The sequence below is a fragment of the Neovison vison genome, chromosome 4 (genome assembly GCF_020171115.1).
Source record: "Neovison vison isolate M4711 chromosome 4, ASM_NN_V1, whole genome shotgun sequence".
Lineage (NCBI taxonomy): Eukaryota > Metazoa > Chordata > Mammalia > Carnivora > Mustelidae > Neogale > Neogale vison.
This window is the reverse complement of record NC_058094.1, coordinates 197,883,630-197,902,047: the sequence shown is the minus strand read 5'-3', so window position 1 is coordinate 197,902,047 and position 18,418 is coordinate 197,883,630. Positions and strand designations below refer to the sequence as shown.

The window sequence follows — 18,418 nt, the reverse complement described above, 5'->3', positions numbered from 1 at the left end:
AATCTCGTTCAAACAAATGAATATTCTGAAAAAAGGAACAACATTTCCAAAAAAATAATTTCTCTCAGCACATGACTCTTTTAAAAACTTGGTGTGATATGGGAAGTTCCCCCAACCTGAATCTATTTGATTCATCGGTGACACAAAAATTTAAATTGTTTTAGAATTTTTGTTCATTGGCTGTTTCCCAACCTCTACCAAGATTTGCAGTACCCACCCCCAACCCCCAGAATACCAGACTTAAATATAAAAACAGAGGCATCCTTCAACTTTTGGATAGTTTGGTAAATTTCTTAGATGAGAATACAAAGAAATAATTTATGATTAAGAGCTACTATTAATCATTTCTAGCAAAATTGCTATATCTTTTTTTTTTTTTTTTGCTTGCAAGAACAAAAACTTTCCATCTCTCGTTTAAGTTCCACATACTTAAAAGGAAAAAGGAAGAAAAAGTTGTCACCACTCACTTGGTTGTACAAGCTGGGGCCCAGAGTCTTCCTTGTCCCTGTCAAGCCATGCTTACTATGCTCCAAGTCTTGCTGGTCTCTCCTCTAAAGACTCCATGGTTTATTCCCCTCACCTCCACTCCACTGCTCAGTTTCACACTTCTATCATGTCAACCTGGGACCACTCTCCTCAATGATCGCTCCCTTTGATGGTGTCTTATTGCCACTCTCAAAATTATTTTAATAAAATCTAAAGATGATCACAACATTCCCCTTGTCAGACGCTTTTACTTAGTTCAATGAATTCCACAAGTCTTAACATGGCAGAGAAGGTTGTTTTCAATCCACACCTCTCTCTTGTTCCTTCTACTCTCTTCCTCACAAAGTTCTGCTTCCCAAAGGAGCTTCTTCCCTTTGTTGGATCTCATTCCTTCTCCTCCCTCTGACAAAATCCTACTTTGTACATACCCAATTTAAACATCAGTTACTATGCGATGCCCTTCTTGGACTTTTCTCAGCCAAGTACTATATCCCCATCAGTCTATTACTTAGTCCTTTTTTCTGTGCTATGACTGTTTAACCTCAGTTTACCCCATTAGATTACAAGTTTCTTGTTCATATTTGAATCCTAATGCTTGCCACAGGGCCCAAACTTGACAGAAATGCCAGAAAGTTTTATTTAATATTTGCCTTAATTATCTAATGACCTTTAACATAGTACTTTTATCTCACAAGTTCACATAGTACTTTTACCCCAGGGAATCCCATTGGAGTTCAAAAAAGAGAAAAAAAGAAAAGCAGCTCTGGTAGGGCTAGTTATTGCCCAGCATGGTTCTAAGATGGATCATTCATTTTATCCTCGCAACAACCCCATGAAAGTCTCTGAGATACTATTAATTATCATCTGCATTTTCAGCCAGATGAAGAAACCGAAGCAGAGAATTTTTTTTTTAAAGATTTTATTTATTCATTTGACAGAGACAGATTACAAGTAGGCAGAGAGGCAGGCAGAGAGAGAGAGGAGGAAGCAGGCTCCCTGCTGAGCAGAGAGCCCGATGCGGGACTCGATCCCAGGACCCTGAGATCATGACCTGAGCCGAAGGCAGCGGCTTAACCCACTGAGCCACCCAGGCACCCTAAAGCAGAGAATTTTTAATTTGCCCCAGGTTAATTAACTTAATTTTCAAGTTGTATTGCAGAATGCCTATTCTTAACCATTAGTGCCTAAGTGTAGGTCATGAACATGGAAAGATCCTGGAGATAACTACTTAGTAACTTAGTACTACTTATTAAGTTAGTTTTTTTTTTTTTTTAAAGATTTTATTTATTTATTTGACGAGAGAAATCACAAGTAGATGGAGAGGCAGGCAGAGAGAGAGAGAGGGAAGCAGGCTCCCTGCTGAGCAGAGAGCCCGATGCGGGACTCGATCCCAGGACACTGAGATCATGACCTGAGCCGAAGGCAGTGGCTTAACCCACTGAGCCACCCAGGCGCCCTTAAGTTAGTTTTTTAACTACTTAGTAAGTTAACTTTTTTTTTTTCTCCAGTAAGTTAACTTTTTAAAAATAGAAAGAATAGAATATTTAACTTGATACCACGGATTATAGTTCAAGAATAGAATAATCAATTAAGGGTCTTTAGTTATAAGATACTTCTTATACAGAAGCAAATGGGAATAAAACTCTTTATTGTAGATTCTAGGATTTATTTCCATATTCCTTCAGTTTTTCAGTGCCATAAGTGCAAAGACAGAGCCCTACATGAATCTGTATCATAAAATACTGTGAGCCAAGTGGACCGACATTTTTATTCACACACAGTAGTATACCATCACATAGATTATTGTGTTAGGAAAGAAAAGGAAACAAGTGATCTTTCAACCTAGTTTATACTAAATTATATTCTGGAGGTATTCTGGTGTCACTCTTCCTGGAACTTTAACAAATTAAGTAGATAACTCCCACTCAATCTGTCCCTACATTTTTAAAGGCAGTACCAGAATCAGGTAAGCGACATACGGACTGTCACCAAGGCAACTTTTCTGCTTCAGTCTGAGATGTAATCAGGTGACAGCAGATCTCCTAAGACATCTATACAGTTTCAATAAATACGATAACTTTTTGACAAAGATCAGAAGTAGATCCTGCTACTTTTTTCTAGTTCTGATAGGATACCTTGAAACGTTTCTAACTATGCTTTTTCTTCATGAGCAGTGCTGATTGTGATGGTGGAGCTAAAAGTACCTCCACCACCATTTGTTAAGGTGTTAGCACTGCCAGGCACAGCACATATACCATCCCATTCAGTTCTCCAGACAAGCTATGGCAAAGTGTTTTCTTCTCTATTTCACAAAGAAGGGAAGTAGGATTTGGACAGATTGAGTAATTTGTCCAAGACTGCCCAACTAGCAAGTGGTAGAACTGAGACTTGAATCTTAGCAATTATAACTCCAAGTCCTGAGCTCTTTACTCCAAAGCCATCATTTTTTCTTCTCCAAAATGAGAGTCTGAAGATAAATAATAATTTAAATAAGTAATATTTCTCATCTGTAACTTCTCTAGAACATTAGGTTTTGATCTGAAAAACTGTCTATTCCTCACTAGCCAGGAGCTCCTCCTTCCTAAACAAATGTGAGACTGGTTATAAGGAACCTGAATGTCTGCACACCAGCTGCACTAACACTGAAGGCCCTGAGGTGATTATTCACACATGCAGGAAGGCCTGCAGAAGAATGGGGTGCAAGTCAAGGAAAATCTCCAGGGTCCGGACACAAAATAGGTCTCTTCCAATGTTATATCAAGAGGAAAAATGTTTTAAGAGAAACAATGAATCCAAAATATATTTATATCATCCCCTGGAAAAAATAAAATAAATAAAACAATGAAATACAGATGAACAAATTAAATTTCAAAGCTGGAAGATGTTTATTCAAACTAGTAGACTTAATATTAATACTGAAAATTATTTGCTATGTTATATATCTATTACCTATATATATATTATCTATATATACATTATATAGGAGATATATATATATATATATATATATATATTTATAACCTAAATACACATTACATAGAAGATACCATGTAGTGGCCAAGGGTAATATAATGAGGTAAAAATTGAAATAATACTTTTCATTTTTTTCAAATAACTAAATTTCTAGATTTATAATGTTAAATGTCTGTACTGGTTACAAATTACCCACAAAACTCAGGGCCTGAAATAAACATTATGATCTCACAGTTTCTGTGGGTCAAGCCATCTGGGAGTGGCTTAATGAGGTGAACTGGCTCAGGGCCTCTTGCCACATTGCAATCAGGGGTCAGTTAGGGATGCAGTCACATCACAAGGCCCAAATGGGGCCAAGACCACTTTCAAGCACCCAAGAATGAGAACACCCAAGACAGAAGCTGTGGCCTTTAATCCTGGAAGGGACATATAATCATTTCTGCCATGTTATACTTTTTGGTAGCAATTGACCAGGTTCAGCTGACACTCAAGAGGAGGGAAACGCACAAGAGTATGAATTCATGTGGTTGTGAATCAAATGGGGGCCATCTTAGAAGCTTCCTTGGGGCACCTAGATGGCTCAGTTGAGTCAGTTAAGCATCAGACCCTTGGTTTTGGCTCAGGTCATGATCTCAGGGTCCTGAGATTAAGCCCTACAATGGGCTCTGTGCTCAGTGTGGAGTCTGCTTGAGGTTCTCTCTCTCCTCCTCCCCCTGCTTCCTCTGTCCCTCCCCCTGCTCTCTCAGCTAAACAAATCTTAAAAAGAAAATAAAAAGCTGTCTTCTACAACCTCTTTTCTGTTTTGGTTTTAAATCCAAAGACAAGTGATTTGTGATGAGACAGACATATTACAAAGGGAGGGGATATAGGGTGTGCTTATCTACCACTCATCTTTATTTTTTTTCCATTTCAAATGTTTAAGTGTCTCTTCACCCAAATGGGCATAGTGAACAGAACTTTGCCCCTTCCTTATAAATACTTTTATTCCTCTCGATTTGTTAGCTGTTAGCTGTTTACTCAGTCAGGAGCAGGGAACAATCTTCCAGAAGATAGGGTAGAATATGATTTTTAGTCTCTAAGTCTTATTTTCCATTGATCTCAGCACATATACATACTTTTGGTAGTATATATATACATATACATACTGCTTGTGTTTTAGAACACAATCATAAATTGGAATATAAAATGTCAAGTTTGAATAGCAAGAAATAATCAGAAATCTATTTAAGAGAAAAATTTTACTATTTTTATACTATGCCATAGTCCTCCTTAATAAGTACATTAAAAATAGAAAAAAGATTTATATAATCTTTATTCTATTACATAAATTTATTTGATGATAGAATTAAGGAAAAAAAATTATAGCATTTCTTTGTGATGTCAGAATGCAAATTACTTGATTCCAGTTAGGCAGTAGTTATAGTCAGGAGTTCCTAACTGTACTGCTTATCTATTCAAAGTCTAATGTAACCTAACAGTACCATGAGGGAAAAAATAAGTTAGAAAAATCTACACTTATTTTAGTTAAATGATTAAAAATGTATTGTTTGTTCAGTTTATACTAGTTCCTTATAAACATTTTTCAAACTGACTACTATCAAAATGCTTTTATACTATTGCTTAAAAGAAGTTGCTTGAAATGTTCACCAATAGAATACCTCCTCGCAGACTCTATTCAAAGAAGGCATTATCCTCAATCTGTTAATTTGAGAAGGACAATCCAGGCTATAACAATGTCATAATAACAGGTTATGATTGCTACTGAAATGATTTCTTAGTTAGGATCGGCTGAGCTCTGGCTCTATGGAAGGACACTGCAGTGGCATGTGCTTTTATACACAGCCCTCAAAACCTCCCGATTATTAGCTATAAAAGGGATTTTTAAAACCTGATTCCAAAAGGCATCTGTAGTAGTCCCTTAAAAGAATTTAGATCATAAGAAGCAATCCTAATTTGGTCTTGTGTCACTATCTCAACAGCTGACTCTAAAAAGTGTATCCCACACATGGCTGTATCTTCAGAGGCTCTTATTAATACTCTGTATGTCCTAAAACTTGAGTGTTGTCATCATTTTTGCCAGGCCTAAGGGCTATAATATTATTTCTTTAGGAGTAACTTGTTATAACAGATGAATGAGGGTGTGGGGAAGGTAACTATATACTTGTTTTACTTATTGCCCTTAACTGCTTATCTAATCAGAACACATACAGGAAGAGAGCAGAACAGAGAATGAAGGGAGAGGCTTGAGGCATTGGCTGAGTCATTGAGGGAACAAGAGGGTCCAAAGGAGAGAAGGCATAGAAAAAGAGGGGGGTGGGGAGGATAAAAAGCACAAAAAGACAGTCTTCTCATTTTCTACTTTAGCCCAGAATTGGCATTCAGGGACATTTAGAAAAAACAAAACAAAACAAAAACAAAAAACCAAAGTCCAATAGCACAGACAGGGGTCTTGGAAACTGCATGTTGTCACAAAATTCTTGATGATATATTCAGGTGCCTGTTAAATTGTTTGAAGTTCTATGCAGAATTTTCTTCCTTCTGGGCTGAATTTCTTGATAGTGATCACAATTCATCTATTTATTGTCTATGTGCAAGCACCATACTTTGTGCTTTAAAATGTCCATTTCAGTTATCCTTATACCCCTGAGAGATCAATAATTGTAACCCATTTTCTGATCAAGATCCCAAGGTTTAGAGTGTTAAGTAACTTTGCCAAATTCACCCAGCTTGTAAGTGTCAGGGCAAAGAAATGAACCCAGGATTCTAAAGCTGATAACTGCTGCAATTCAGCTGCTCCAAACATTTACTTATTGATGTCAAAGTCTAGTTACCTAAACAAAACTGATCAGGGAACATTAACAGCATTAATAACACTGATTAAGCACTTGCTAACTGTGCTGTTTACATGCATTGCTTTGTTTAATGACAAAATTACCCAATAAGGAAGTATTTTCCATGTTTTATAGATAAACTCCCTGAAGCTAATGAAGCTAAGAAACGTGTCCAAATTTCTAGGGGTGTATCAAACTGGAATTCAAATCTCTGTCTGGAGCCATCAAAGTCTGTTCTGCAGCCTCTAAAGTCCCTAACTGTGCTCCACCAGAGTGGGCAATGGTGGACCTCAGGAGGATCCTGTCCTCTGGGTTGACTTCATCTGGTCCATGAGAAAGTACCAACAAATAACATCTCTATTGTTTTCACTTGTGACATCTTAAAAGCAATATGGATATTAAGCCATCAAAATCTGTCTTGCCTGACTTTACCTTTAATTTCTCCCAATTTCTCTTGGGTTAATTTTCTATTCTGCTACCAATGGCACAGTCTAACACAGAGCAACATTTGAATATTTGTGAAACCTACTTTCAATTTGTTGCAGTAACAGAATTTGTAACTCCTCTTAGAAATCTTTGGCAACTTGCCATTCCCCAGAAAAATGAGCCCTATATTTATTTACATAGAGATCACATGACTTAGGTGGAGTGAGTTTGAAGAGGTCTGAGTCTAAAGCCTAACCGAAGAATGCCTAGAATGAGAAAAGGCTCCTCTAAAAATCAACCAAGGGATACTGCAAGGTTAATTTTCCTTTATAATTTTTCAAAAGCTTTTGAAATATCAGTAGTCTGTGATATTGTGTAGAATATCTTCTCAGAATAGACTCTGATACATGAGAGATCTTCAGGAAATTATACTTCAGCCCACAAAATTCAACAGTCCCACTCTGGCATGTGTGCTAGATTGAAGTAATGATCCCAATTCTTCATTGTCAGGTAGCAGTATTAAACATTCACACCCCATATTATGCTTAGTGAAATAAGTCAATCAGAGAAAGACAATTATCATTTGATCTCCCTGATATGAGGAAGTTGAGAGGTAACGTGGGGGGTTTGGGGTAGAAAAAGAATAAATGAAACAATATGGGATCGGGAGGGAGACAAACCATAAAAGACTCTTAATCTCACAAAACAAACTGAAGGTTGCCAGCGGGGAGGGGGGTAGAGAGAGGGTTGTGGGGTTATGGACATTGGGGAAGGTACATGCTATGAAGTGTGTAAACCTGGTGATTCACAGACCCGTACCACTGGGGCTAATAATACATTATATGTTAATTTAAAAAATTATAAAAAAAAATTCACACCCTTGCCATAGCCTCATAGTCACTAGAATGGACTGCTCCTCTCTTTGACTTGAGTTTGGATACATGGCTATTGGGGAATAGCAGAGGCTTAAAGTGTGTTCCTACAGTTGGGCATGCCCTCTACCACTCCAGCCTTTACTTCAGGGATCCCATGATCTAAAGAGGATGAAAGATATATGGAGTCAAAGTGGTCCCAACCCACAACCTGGAACCAAACCCAGCCTACACGAACTAGACCCCAGTGTGAAATTTCCACCTCTCCTTCAAGAGATGATATAGTGTAATAAATAAGAATCAGGGTTAGGATGGAGAAACAGATCCTTAACAGCAAGATCAGTGACACACTTCCACAATTTGAGCCTGTAACTGAGGAAAATCAGAAATTACTGCAGATCACCTACCTTTGCTTTATTTTAGAAGAGTCAAACTGAATATGTTAATGGAGTAAATAACAAAGGTTTACTGACTTTTCCCTTTTCACTGACTTTTTTTCTCTTGGTTCATGCTGTTTATTCTTGCAATGCCTTCTTTGCCTAATGAAACCCTCTTTACCCAATAGGAGTTAGTTGTTGTTTTTTAAGATTTTATTTATTTATTTGACACTGGGGGGGGGGGAGAGCGCACGAGCGGGCGCACAAGCAGGGGGAGAGGCAGAGGAAGGGGAGAAGCAGGCTCCCTGCAGAGCAAGGGAAGCCAGATGTGGGACTGGATCCCAGGACTCTAGGATCATGACCTGAGCCAAAGGCAGTGGCTTAACCCACTGAGCCACCCAGGTGCCCAATAGGAGTTAATTTGAATGTTGTTTCCTCCATAGAACACTTCCAAATCCATCCAAGTTAATTACTGCTGCTTTGGAGACTTCATAGTAGTTGTCGGTATTCCTGTGATTGCAGGGCTACTCAAAAATGCGGCAGTCTGTGAACTACTGGTTATTAGTCTGTGGTGAGACATATAAAGAAACTGAGAGTAAGCTATGAGGGATTATTAGCAATTTGACAGTAATTTTATCACGATGCAGTTAATAATTTTTTAATTGGCCTCATCTTTCTTTTTTCTTTTAGCAATTCATTTTTAGTTTTTTTTTTTTTTTAAATACTAGCCTATGAAAGATTCAAAGTTTAAAAAAAAAATGGTTCCTCCCCACAGCTATTTTGAGCAATCCTATGTTACAGCACTTACTTCATTCTGTCCAGCACTACAGTTAACTTACATATCTGTTCAGTTTGTCTGTCTGCCTTCTTTTACCGACCAAAGCTGACATCATGGCATTTTGGGGATACACACTCAACAAGTGACATTGATAGCAATGGAGTTTTTGTAATCTTACATTTTAAACTGCCCTTTAATATTCTCTATGAAGAACAGAGGGTAACTTTGTTTTGTTTAACCCCCAATTACTTTTATTGTAGGCTTATACCTCATGAAGGAAGAAATATTCTTTACCTTTACTTTGTGACTCGCTCTATGAAGACTTCCAGAGGTTATACTCAAAGAAACAAAAATCCACCTGACTTATGCAAGATCGTTTTTCAATGAAAACATGCTATTACTTTATCTTCAAACAAAGCAAGGGCAAGTTCACTGTGGCTGCAGACTTATTAATGGACTCAGCACCAAGGCATTTGTGCGGGCTCTCGGCCTCTTTTTTTGCTAGGCTTGCTGCTTAGGTAAGAAGCTATCCAACAGACCACCTGAAACTTCTTTTACAGTTTTGTACAGTGGTCAGAATGTCCAAATAATAAACACAGGCTGAATCATTTGTGATTTGAGAATGATCCAGCATTTCAGAGATTAGATATATTTGTTAGCAGCAAACGTGTTGTCATGTGGCAGCTGAGATGTCAGCAGTCCTCAGTGCCTGGCTTCTCAAATACAGCTTCCTTTCATGCCTTGCTCAAACCCAAGAAGCCCTGCATTTTTAGTAGACTACCCAAGGACCAGACAAACTAGGAATCTTAAACTATGATATTCTGCTTTTTAGAATATAACCAAAATAAAAGCAGCAATACCTGGAATCAACTAATTTTTATAGCTATGTACTTCTCAGTGTGGCAGAAACAAAGTACTTCCACAGCATGTTCTCAAAATATACCTCGTGAATTTCTTGTGGTTCTTTTTTCTATCACCTTCTGTTCTTTCCTAATATTTTTGTCATAGACAGTGGGTAGTGATTATAGTAGTTGATTGAGAAGGAAAGAAGAGAGAAGCAATTAAGAAGTCATTTTAGGGGTACAGCATGAGTTTACATTAGAAAATTATAGTCATGCATACTCTTATCTCTCTAATTCCTTATTATTTATGTAGGGAGTTAAGTAAATTGGATACTTGGGGGAAAAAAACAGGGAAAACAATTCTAAATATGACTGGAGCCCTTTTATAGGAAAGTCAAAGACTGGGGCTGGATAACTGAAAAGCATACAAATTTTAATACATGGACATTTACCCAAAGAGCAGGTGTGAACTTACCAGTTACCAAGTTATTTTTCCTTAAAAATCCTGAAAATCTATGAAGTTTTGATACCTGTTTTCAATTTGGTTAGTCTGTTTTCCTCTCCTCGAAAAAGTTGATTTCATAATTCATAATTTATATAATGTTCCCTGAATCTCACCACCTTGTAAAGAGCAAAATAATTTCCTGTAGGTACTATATATTAATGATCTAATGAGCAGATTTTAAAAAATCATAGTTTCATGGCAGTAGTTACCAAACAAAGACTAGTAATGACTGTAAACAGAAAACATAATCCAGAGATGCCTGGCTGGCTCAATTGGTGAAGCAGCTGCCTTCAGTTTAGGTCATGATCCCAGAGTCCTGGGATGGAGTTCCACATCAGGCTCCTTGCTCAGCTGGGAGCCTGCTTCTCCCTCTGCCTGCTGCTCCCCCTGCTTGTGCTCTCTCTCTCTCTCTCTCTCTCTCTCTGACAAATAAATAAATAAAATCTTAAAAAAAAAAAACAAAAAACAAAACCCGAACCACAATCCAGTAATGACTCTTGTAGGGCATTTCTAACTAGGAAGAAGACTTAGTTTGTGTAACTTTACAGGTATAATGTAACTAATTACAGCCTTATCAATTTATGAGCTTTTTCACATCCTAAAATTTAAAAGCTGCTTTCTCATTCTTTTTACATTTGCCAATAAGATAAATAAGAATTCATAATTACAAAGTTTTCCAAACCAGGAACCAATACTATGAATTACTACCAAACAATGCCCCTTCTCTGTGTTAGAATTCTAGTGTATTGCTGACCAGTAAGTAGTATATTATATTACATTATATTATATTATATTATGTTATATAATGGGTATAATCCCAGTTGTGCTTTTGATAATTTATTTTGATATTTACTTTTTTGGTCTATCAAGAGTGTAAATTCTGTGACACAAGCTACCTTACCTTTTCTGCTCATACTACACTTGCAAAGTCTAGAACAGTGCTTGGCACATGAAGTACTCATAATTTTTAAATAAATTATCTTAATTTGGGAAAGAACTTTTAAAGACAATAAAAAATCCATTATTTTTTCATTTTCTTGTAATTAAATACCGAGGAAAGTGATATATCACACCTAGGATTAGCTGACCTAATGAAGCAGTTTATTATGCATTTGAAACTTCATACTACACATTTACAATAAAATAATTAAACTTAATGTCTTCAAATACTTTACAAATCTTATAAAGGTGAGTTAAGTAAAAACAAGTTGCAAAGAGTTAAAATTTATTAAAAATTATTTAATTTATAGGTTTCCTCATGAAATTCACAGAACTGCATAACATTATACACTATACTATTTTATTAAAATTACACATAGCCTTATGTGATTTCTAAGCGCTGTGGAACCTTATTACACTTGGTAATTTATCAAAGTCAAAAAGAGTCACAGGTCTGAAGAAATCTTAGAAATCACTTGATTCCCCTGTTGATTTTTATAGATATGGAAACTGAGAACCAAAGTGGCCAACATCACAGACACTAGAGTAGACGAGGATCCACTAACTCCTCAAAATGATGTCACTGACATCATACTGATAAATGGAAGTGAGAAAGCTGATACACTACAGATCTCTCCATTCATGACAGGTCTTTACATATACTGACATTTTCTGTTTTTGGAGCACATTGTGATAATATGGTTTGTAAAAAAACCTTATATTCAAATTAGCGTGGGGCCAAACTCTATTCCTACTTATAGTTCTCAGAACAAAGAACACTGGAAGTAGTCCTCTTGTGTCAATTTATCATTTTCTTCCTACTAAGTAGGCCTTTCAGAGTAACCCTTGTTGCTCTCTGATGGCCCTTAAGGTTAATTCCATGTTCACAATGCTGGTATAATTTCAGAGCTCAGGGAGAGCCTCGTGAAATAGTTGATCATTTTGGTGTTTGCCATTGCTTTTTTTTTTTTTTTTAAAGGTTTTATTTATTTATTTGACAGACAGAGATCACAAGCAGGCAGAGAAGCAGGCAGATAGAGAGGAAGGGAAGCAGGCCCCCTGCTGAGCAGAGAGCCCGATGCGGGACTCGATCCCAGGACCCTGAGATCATGACCTGAGCCGAAGGCAGCGGCTTAACCCACTGAGCCACCCAGGCGCCCTGCCATTGCTTTTTAATAGATGTTCTTGTATCAAGAATGGGAAATTTAAAACAATAATGATAACAACAACAACAATAAAACAGTTCTCCTTCCAGCACTGATTTTTTTTTTTTTTTTTAACTCCCCTATTCTTTAGTATCTGGTCTGCTGGTCCAGTGGCACACTAAGCACTTTGCTGCTGGGGGAAAGAAAGGTTTAGCCTATCAAGCGATGTATGGATAAAGCTTTCTATCAGCTCGGCTTCAGCAGGTAGATGGACTCTTCTACAGCTCAACCCATAAGTGCCTCGATACAGTTCCAGTTGTCACTGATAACCCCAAGCACAGAGCCAAATGCTGGGTCGCTATTGTTCAAGGACCATATTTAGTAGCCAGGAGGCAGCATTACCGTTGCTCCCAACAAAAGCTGGAATGTTGGAAGAATCCTGAAGGCTATGGTCCAGAATATTATTGGAGCTTATAAAATTTCTTTGCCTGTAAAAGTCTTTGAGAAGGACTTTTGCACAATATGTTTATTTTATTTAGACTTTGTGACTGTTCAAAGAACGTCTGTGGCAACTTACACTAAAGGGTAAATATACAACATGGATAAAATATAAATAAAATACAGAAAACCAGTAGGGTGGTAATTTTATTGGAATAGAAACCACTTCTTCCAAATAATTCCTTAAAACAAAAAATATGAAATGCGCTCTTTTGCTTATTTCTTTTTTTATATTAGGGTAATTCATTTAACATATATTTAGCAAACAAGGGAAAGATATAAGAGGACTCAGGGGCTAGAGGACAGGATGGAGAAGAATGGTTCTGAAGACTATGGCTCAAGTTAGGTTAATCTGAAACTGCCAGAACCTATCTAAGCCTGCTTCTTTTGTCTTAAAATGAGGCTAAGATCTACTTCATAGGATTGCTTTGGACAGCAAACAAAACTATGCAAGTATAAATAGAAAAGGAATTCACTGTTCAAGAAGCTTGAAATCTAGGTAAGAAGAAATCATAATCTGAGGGAGAAAGGAATGAATGTCCGAAGAGTTACAGATTACACACTTTGCGAATTCAGAAGAAAGAGATATTGCTTCTAGCTAGGAATGAGAAGAAAGATTTCCTGGAGGACAGGGCATGGTGGGGAGGAGGGGAGTGTCTTGAAGGATGAGTAATATTTAGTATTGTAGATGAGAAAGCGAAGTCAAGGAGTGAGGTGATGGTATGTGGTAATAGCCAGCAGAGAGATAAAACCCCAATTCTACTTCATAGGAGAGCATAAAGGAACAAAATCAATAGAAAACCTACTACAGTTCTATTCAAACCAATATTCAGGGCAAGTTAGAGAAAGTGACTTTTCATATCCAATTAATGTAATGAATCACCCCATGGGTTAGCAGAGATAAAAGCCCAGCTGAGGACCACTTCACTTTCTTCTGTACTTGTTCTGAGAGACAGAGTAACTGCCTCTAAGGCAGAGACCTGGCAGTACCTTGCCCTCCCATTACCCCCAGCTTTGCCAATGATTCTCACAGCAAGAATGGCTTCAAGCCGAGAATCCAACTGTAGATTTGAACATCCAGGTCACCATTTACTTGCCTTTTCTGCTTCAATCAAGGGCCACCTAAGAGAAAAGTCTCGTTCTAATTCCTAATGGAAATAATCTTTGTGGTTCAGTACTCTTGCCAACTGCAGTCACGTGGTTTCACTATGTTTCTCTGGCTAATGACAGAGCTTTTAAAACAAGTTTGGATGCTGAGAAAGGGGATTTTTTGTGACCTGTAATTGTAGAAGTGCATCTCATCTTTTTAAAATAAAATTAAAGAAACAAAGAAGAGAGTCCTGGGAAAAATATGTAAGGCGTTAGGAAGGATCAAAAGACAAAGGTTAGATAGGAGGCTAGAAATGAATAAGAAGTAAACTTAAAAGCTCTGCAGCAATTCCAGGCAGCCTAAGGGAAATTATGGGACTTCTCCTTCTCTCTGGTATGTTTTTAAAGGGAAAAAAGTGATTCTCATGGGAGAGTAACACAGAAAGGAAAGAGGAAAACAGCTGGCTGTGGGCCATGATTTACCATTCACCACAAAATGAGACTCTGTTTCTGCTTCTGAAAGGCCATTGTTTTTTCCAAGCAGACATGGCCTCTATTATACAAAGTCAATTACAATGAAGAGACATAAAACATAAGGAAGAGATCTAGACAAATAACTCAGAAGACAGGGCACAGACATAAAAGTCATATTCCACTCTAAAATATTAAAACAAAAACTCTGTATAACCAAACTAGCTTCACATCCTAGCAACAGCTCACTTGCTTCAAACAAAACAAAATATAGCAAAATTTAATTATAAAAATCTCTTGTTTTTATGATGGTGGGTTTTAACTGGTAATTACTCCAAATCTGTGCAAATGATGTAGACACCCAAGTTCTCCTTTTATAAACCAAGAATCCTATAATAGTATCATCTGCTTAAGTTGTTATGGAATAAGGACAACCTTTAATTCTTTTTACACAAAATATTAATGGGAAAAAAAGTAATATTTTTCATTTGTCTGGGGAAAATTCATCATGAAATCAAGAGTATAAGGGTTTTAGAAGGAAAAAAAATGCCACATATCTTAAAACTGACGTCAAAACAGTTTTATATAAATGGTTGTGTCTCTGTTCCAACTTCCAACCTGGCTTTTTTAAAGGTACATTCAAACTATTACTTTCTTGTATACCCAAGCCAAAAAGAAGGGAGACTTGAAAATTAGCCTACCAAAATAAGGTGAGAAGGCTCTGCTAATAGATCAGAGATAAAAATCTTATAACGTTTCCTTCTTCCAATATGTTGGAAAACATTTTCCAAAAGGAATGCAAGTTTCTTTTTCAGATCACGGCTAAAACTGTAAAATCTATTCCTGGAATCTCCAAACATTTTGTACAGGGAAACTTTTTGTCAAATCCATAGAACATCAAGCCTGTCGAGGATTCTACAAAGGCACAGAAAGGGTTATGGTTAGCAGTCAAATTGGACATTTTCTTGGGGTCCTTGAGTAGTTTCCAAATTATTGGTTGAGGACTCTGCCCTGAGAATCAGCAATGATGACAAGGTAGTGAAACAAGCATTTGTTACTGTCATGGGATTGTAAGAGCTTTAAATTTATAGAATCCTTTTTCTCTGGGGTAGAGGAAGGACAGAAGGAGGTTTAGAGAAAAGGGTAAGAATCTTGGATGAAAAGAGAACCTTTTAAACTAAAGGGGAGATGAAAGAGAAAAATTATATCATATATCAAGGGCATTTTAAAAATCATAATTCACATTTTAAAACTAAAGAAATTGTTTATATATAATGTCTCAATTTTTCCCTTGTAAGGACATTAATTCTTAACTTTGGACTTTCTCCCTCAGAATTACCTTTTTTGTCTCGAATAATTTCAAAATCACTTTTAAATGTTGACCCCTTGCCCTTAAGTGCATTTCCTTTTTCAGAGCAGTTTTATGTTCACAGCAAAATTAAGCACAAGGTATGGAGTTCCCATATAACTCCCTGCCCCCCTATCTCCCACATTATCCTACCACAGTATCAATATCCCACATCGAAGTGGTACCTTTATTACAACTGATGAGACCACACTGACACATCATTATCCCCCAAAGTCCAGAGTTTATTTTAGGGCTCATTCTTGGTATTGTCCATTCTATGCATTTTTACAAATATATACTGACATGTAGCTGCCATTGTAGGTAGCATACAGAATATTTTTACTGCCCTAAAAAATCATCTGTGCTTCACCTATTCATCCTTTCCTCCTCCAAAGGGTGCTGACTCTTAAAAAGTAGTTTTTGCATCAATATTTATAAGCACAGTCAAGACCTCCTAAATTTTAGACAGGTCTTAAATGGCTCTTACCCACTTGAAAAAAATTAGCAGTTTTCAGCAACAAAAGGATAACTAGGCAGCAAACAAAATGCTTTCTTAGTGACAAGCAAGATTAACAAATGTTGTGTCATTTAAAAGGTCAAGAATAAGAAACCAAAAGGGAATAGAAAAGAATACATTACTCTTATAATTTACATATGTTTTCCTGTCCTTAGATTCCCTTTTGAATGTCAGTTCTACTCATAAGTGATAAGCTACTTTTCTACTGCAAGTTTTTATATTTCAGCAGCTTCCTAACCTAATATTTTACATTTGCCTACATTTTCAAAAATCCAGTTGTGGGCATGAAACAGAATTAATGCTCAAGTCAAGAACTCTGCCTTTAGCAGATGAAATAATAGCAACATTGGCAACCATAGTGGACAAGAGAAGAAAATTAGGTTCTATTTTTTTCTCCTTTCTCTCTCTCTGTAAAACTCCCTTCTCTATTTGATAAGGGACAGCTAGCTTAAATTTACCGCAAAGTAAACAGGCGCAATTCCCCGGAACAAGACCTTTCACAAAGAATGTTATACTGGAATGTGACATCAGCATTCCTTCTGAGTCACAGTCTGGTGCCCACCCCTTTCTCCCAGGAGACTTGAGGCTCCCGTAGTCAGGGAGCAGCTCAGGTAGGGCTGTGGGTCCTGAAGCTCCAAAGGGAGGCAGAGGGAGCACGGGGGCTAGGGGCACAGACAGGAGGGAAACGTTCCTGGCGTTAAACCACTAGTGACTATTGCCCCTTTGGGGCTAGCTGCCGAAGAGGAAGAACGTTTTCTCTGAGAGATAAAGCACTAAGAGGGAGACAGTGCGTGGGACGTCAATAATGAATGGGAAAAAAAAAAAAAAAAAAAAGGTGGGGTGGGGAGAAAAAAAATCATTTTCACGTTATCACCAGCCGCGAATGCGAAGGAAGTGCACTAAATCAGCGCTCACTTTTGAGAGGCAGAGCAGCCAGGGTGGGAGGGGAGGAGGTCTGAGCTGTCAAAGTTACCGCAGTGCTCCTAAACCACAAAGGCTTAATAAAGTTGAACTTCCTGAGACAGGAAGAAGAAGTGTCACGATCTCGCCCGAACTCGCCCTGCCCTCATCCTTTTCTTCTGGGGAGGCACAGGCGCCGCTGAAACACACTGAGGAAAGTTTCAGACACCTCCAACCGTTGGACGCGGGGAGACGGGGAGAAATGCCCCGCGCCCGTTCTCGCTCTCGCGCCCGACTCTCCGTCGCTCCCGGATCTCAGGAGTTAGGCGGGCTGCCAGGCATCCCGGCTACCGGGAGAGGCGGGTACCTGGCCCGGGGGTACCGGAGACCCGGGGCGGGCTCGCGCCGGCGGTCCCCGTGCGCCCCACCCGCCGCCCGCAGCCAGGGGGCGGCGTCCCGCGCAGGTGAGGCGGCTGCTGCCCGCCGCCCGCTCCCTCCTACCTTTTTCACTTTGGCCTCCAGGTCCATGTTTGCGTGTCAAAGGAGTTCCTCCTCCCGTCCAGGATCTCACGGCCAGGATCGCCTGGCCTCCGGCTTCACTGCGGGTACGGGGGGAGGACCTGCGGGGACTCCAGCGCCGCTGCCGGAGCCACTAGCCGGCGCCGTCAAACTTCCGCCGCCCAGTCCGCCGCAGCCAGCCTGCGGCGGGGACCCGGGAACAAAGAGGCCCAGGCAGCCAATGGCAGCGGGGCAGCGCCGACCAGCCGCCAATCACCGAGCGCCGCACGCACCTTCGCGGCCCGAGCTGGTCGCCGGCAAGGTGAGGGGCGGAGTCGCATTCCGGTAGCCCCGACCTGGTCTCTTTCGATGCACCGAGCGTCTGCAGATCCTCTCCGGAAGAAATTGAGGCCCACCCAGCCTCCACCTGAAGATGAGGAAGACCCCTTTCCATTCTGGCAGCTCGTACCTGTGTTTGCCTGGGACTTTAGATATGTGTCCTGGGGAGTACTTATCTCACTGCTTAGCTTCTTGGTTTATTTTCAGAGCAAAGAGAAAGACTTGAGATTGTGGAGACTGTTTGGGATTTCTATGATGGTCACTGCACCCCAATTTCACCACTGAGTTGTAGAGGTGGCCATTTCCCAAATGCTTTTCTCCATAATCCCAAGCACTGGCAAAGAACCTCATTCACAGACTTAATGTCCATAAACAAGATTATACATGTTTTCTGAGCATTCAGTTGTTCAAAAAGGGCGATGATGTGAATCGCTTCGGATAGGTTGTGTCATTCCTTTGGAAGAAGGGGCGTGTCCTTTGTCCCTTCTACATGAAATGGTGTGAGGCTCCTGCTCATCTTCTGTTGCCTTGATGAAATTTCATAGTCATAACAAGCAGCAGTAGTGCACCAGAGCTAGGATCCA

The 18,418-nt window shown here is 39.0% G+C and overlaps 1 protein-coding gene across 1 annotated transcript in view; it reads right to left on the bottom strand.

Moving 5' to 3' along the window:
- TES (testin LIM domain protein) overlaps positions 1–17,691 on the bottom strand; it is a 46,177-nt gene extending 28,486 nt beyond the window's left edge. The window contains exon 1 of the mRNA XM_044246419.1: positions 17,499–17,691. Coding sequence (XP_044102354.1) covers positions 17,499–17,525 — 27 coding nt within the window. The 5' untranslated portion in view covers positions 17,526–17,691. The remainder of the gene's footprint in view (positions 1–17,498) is intronic.
- Positions 17,692–18,418: the final 727 nt, after the last annotated feature.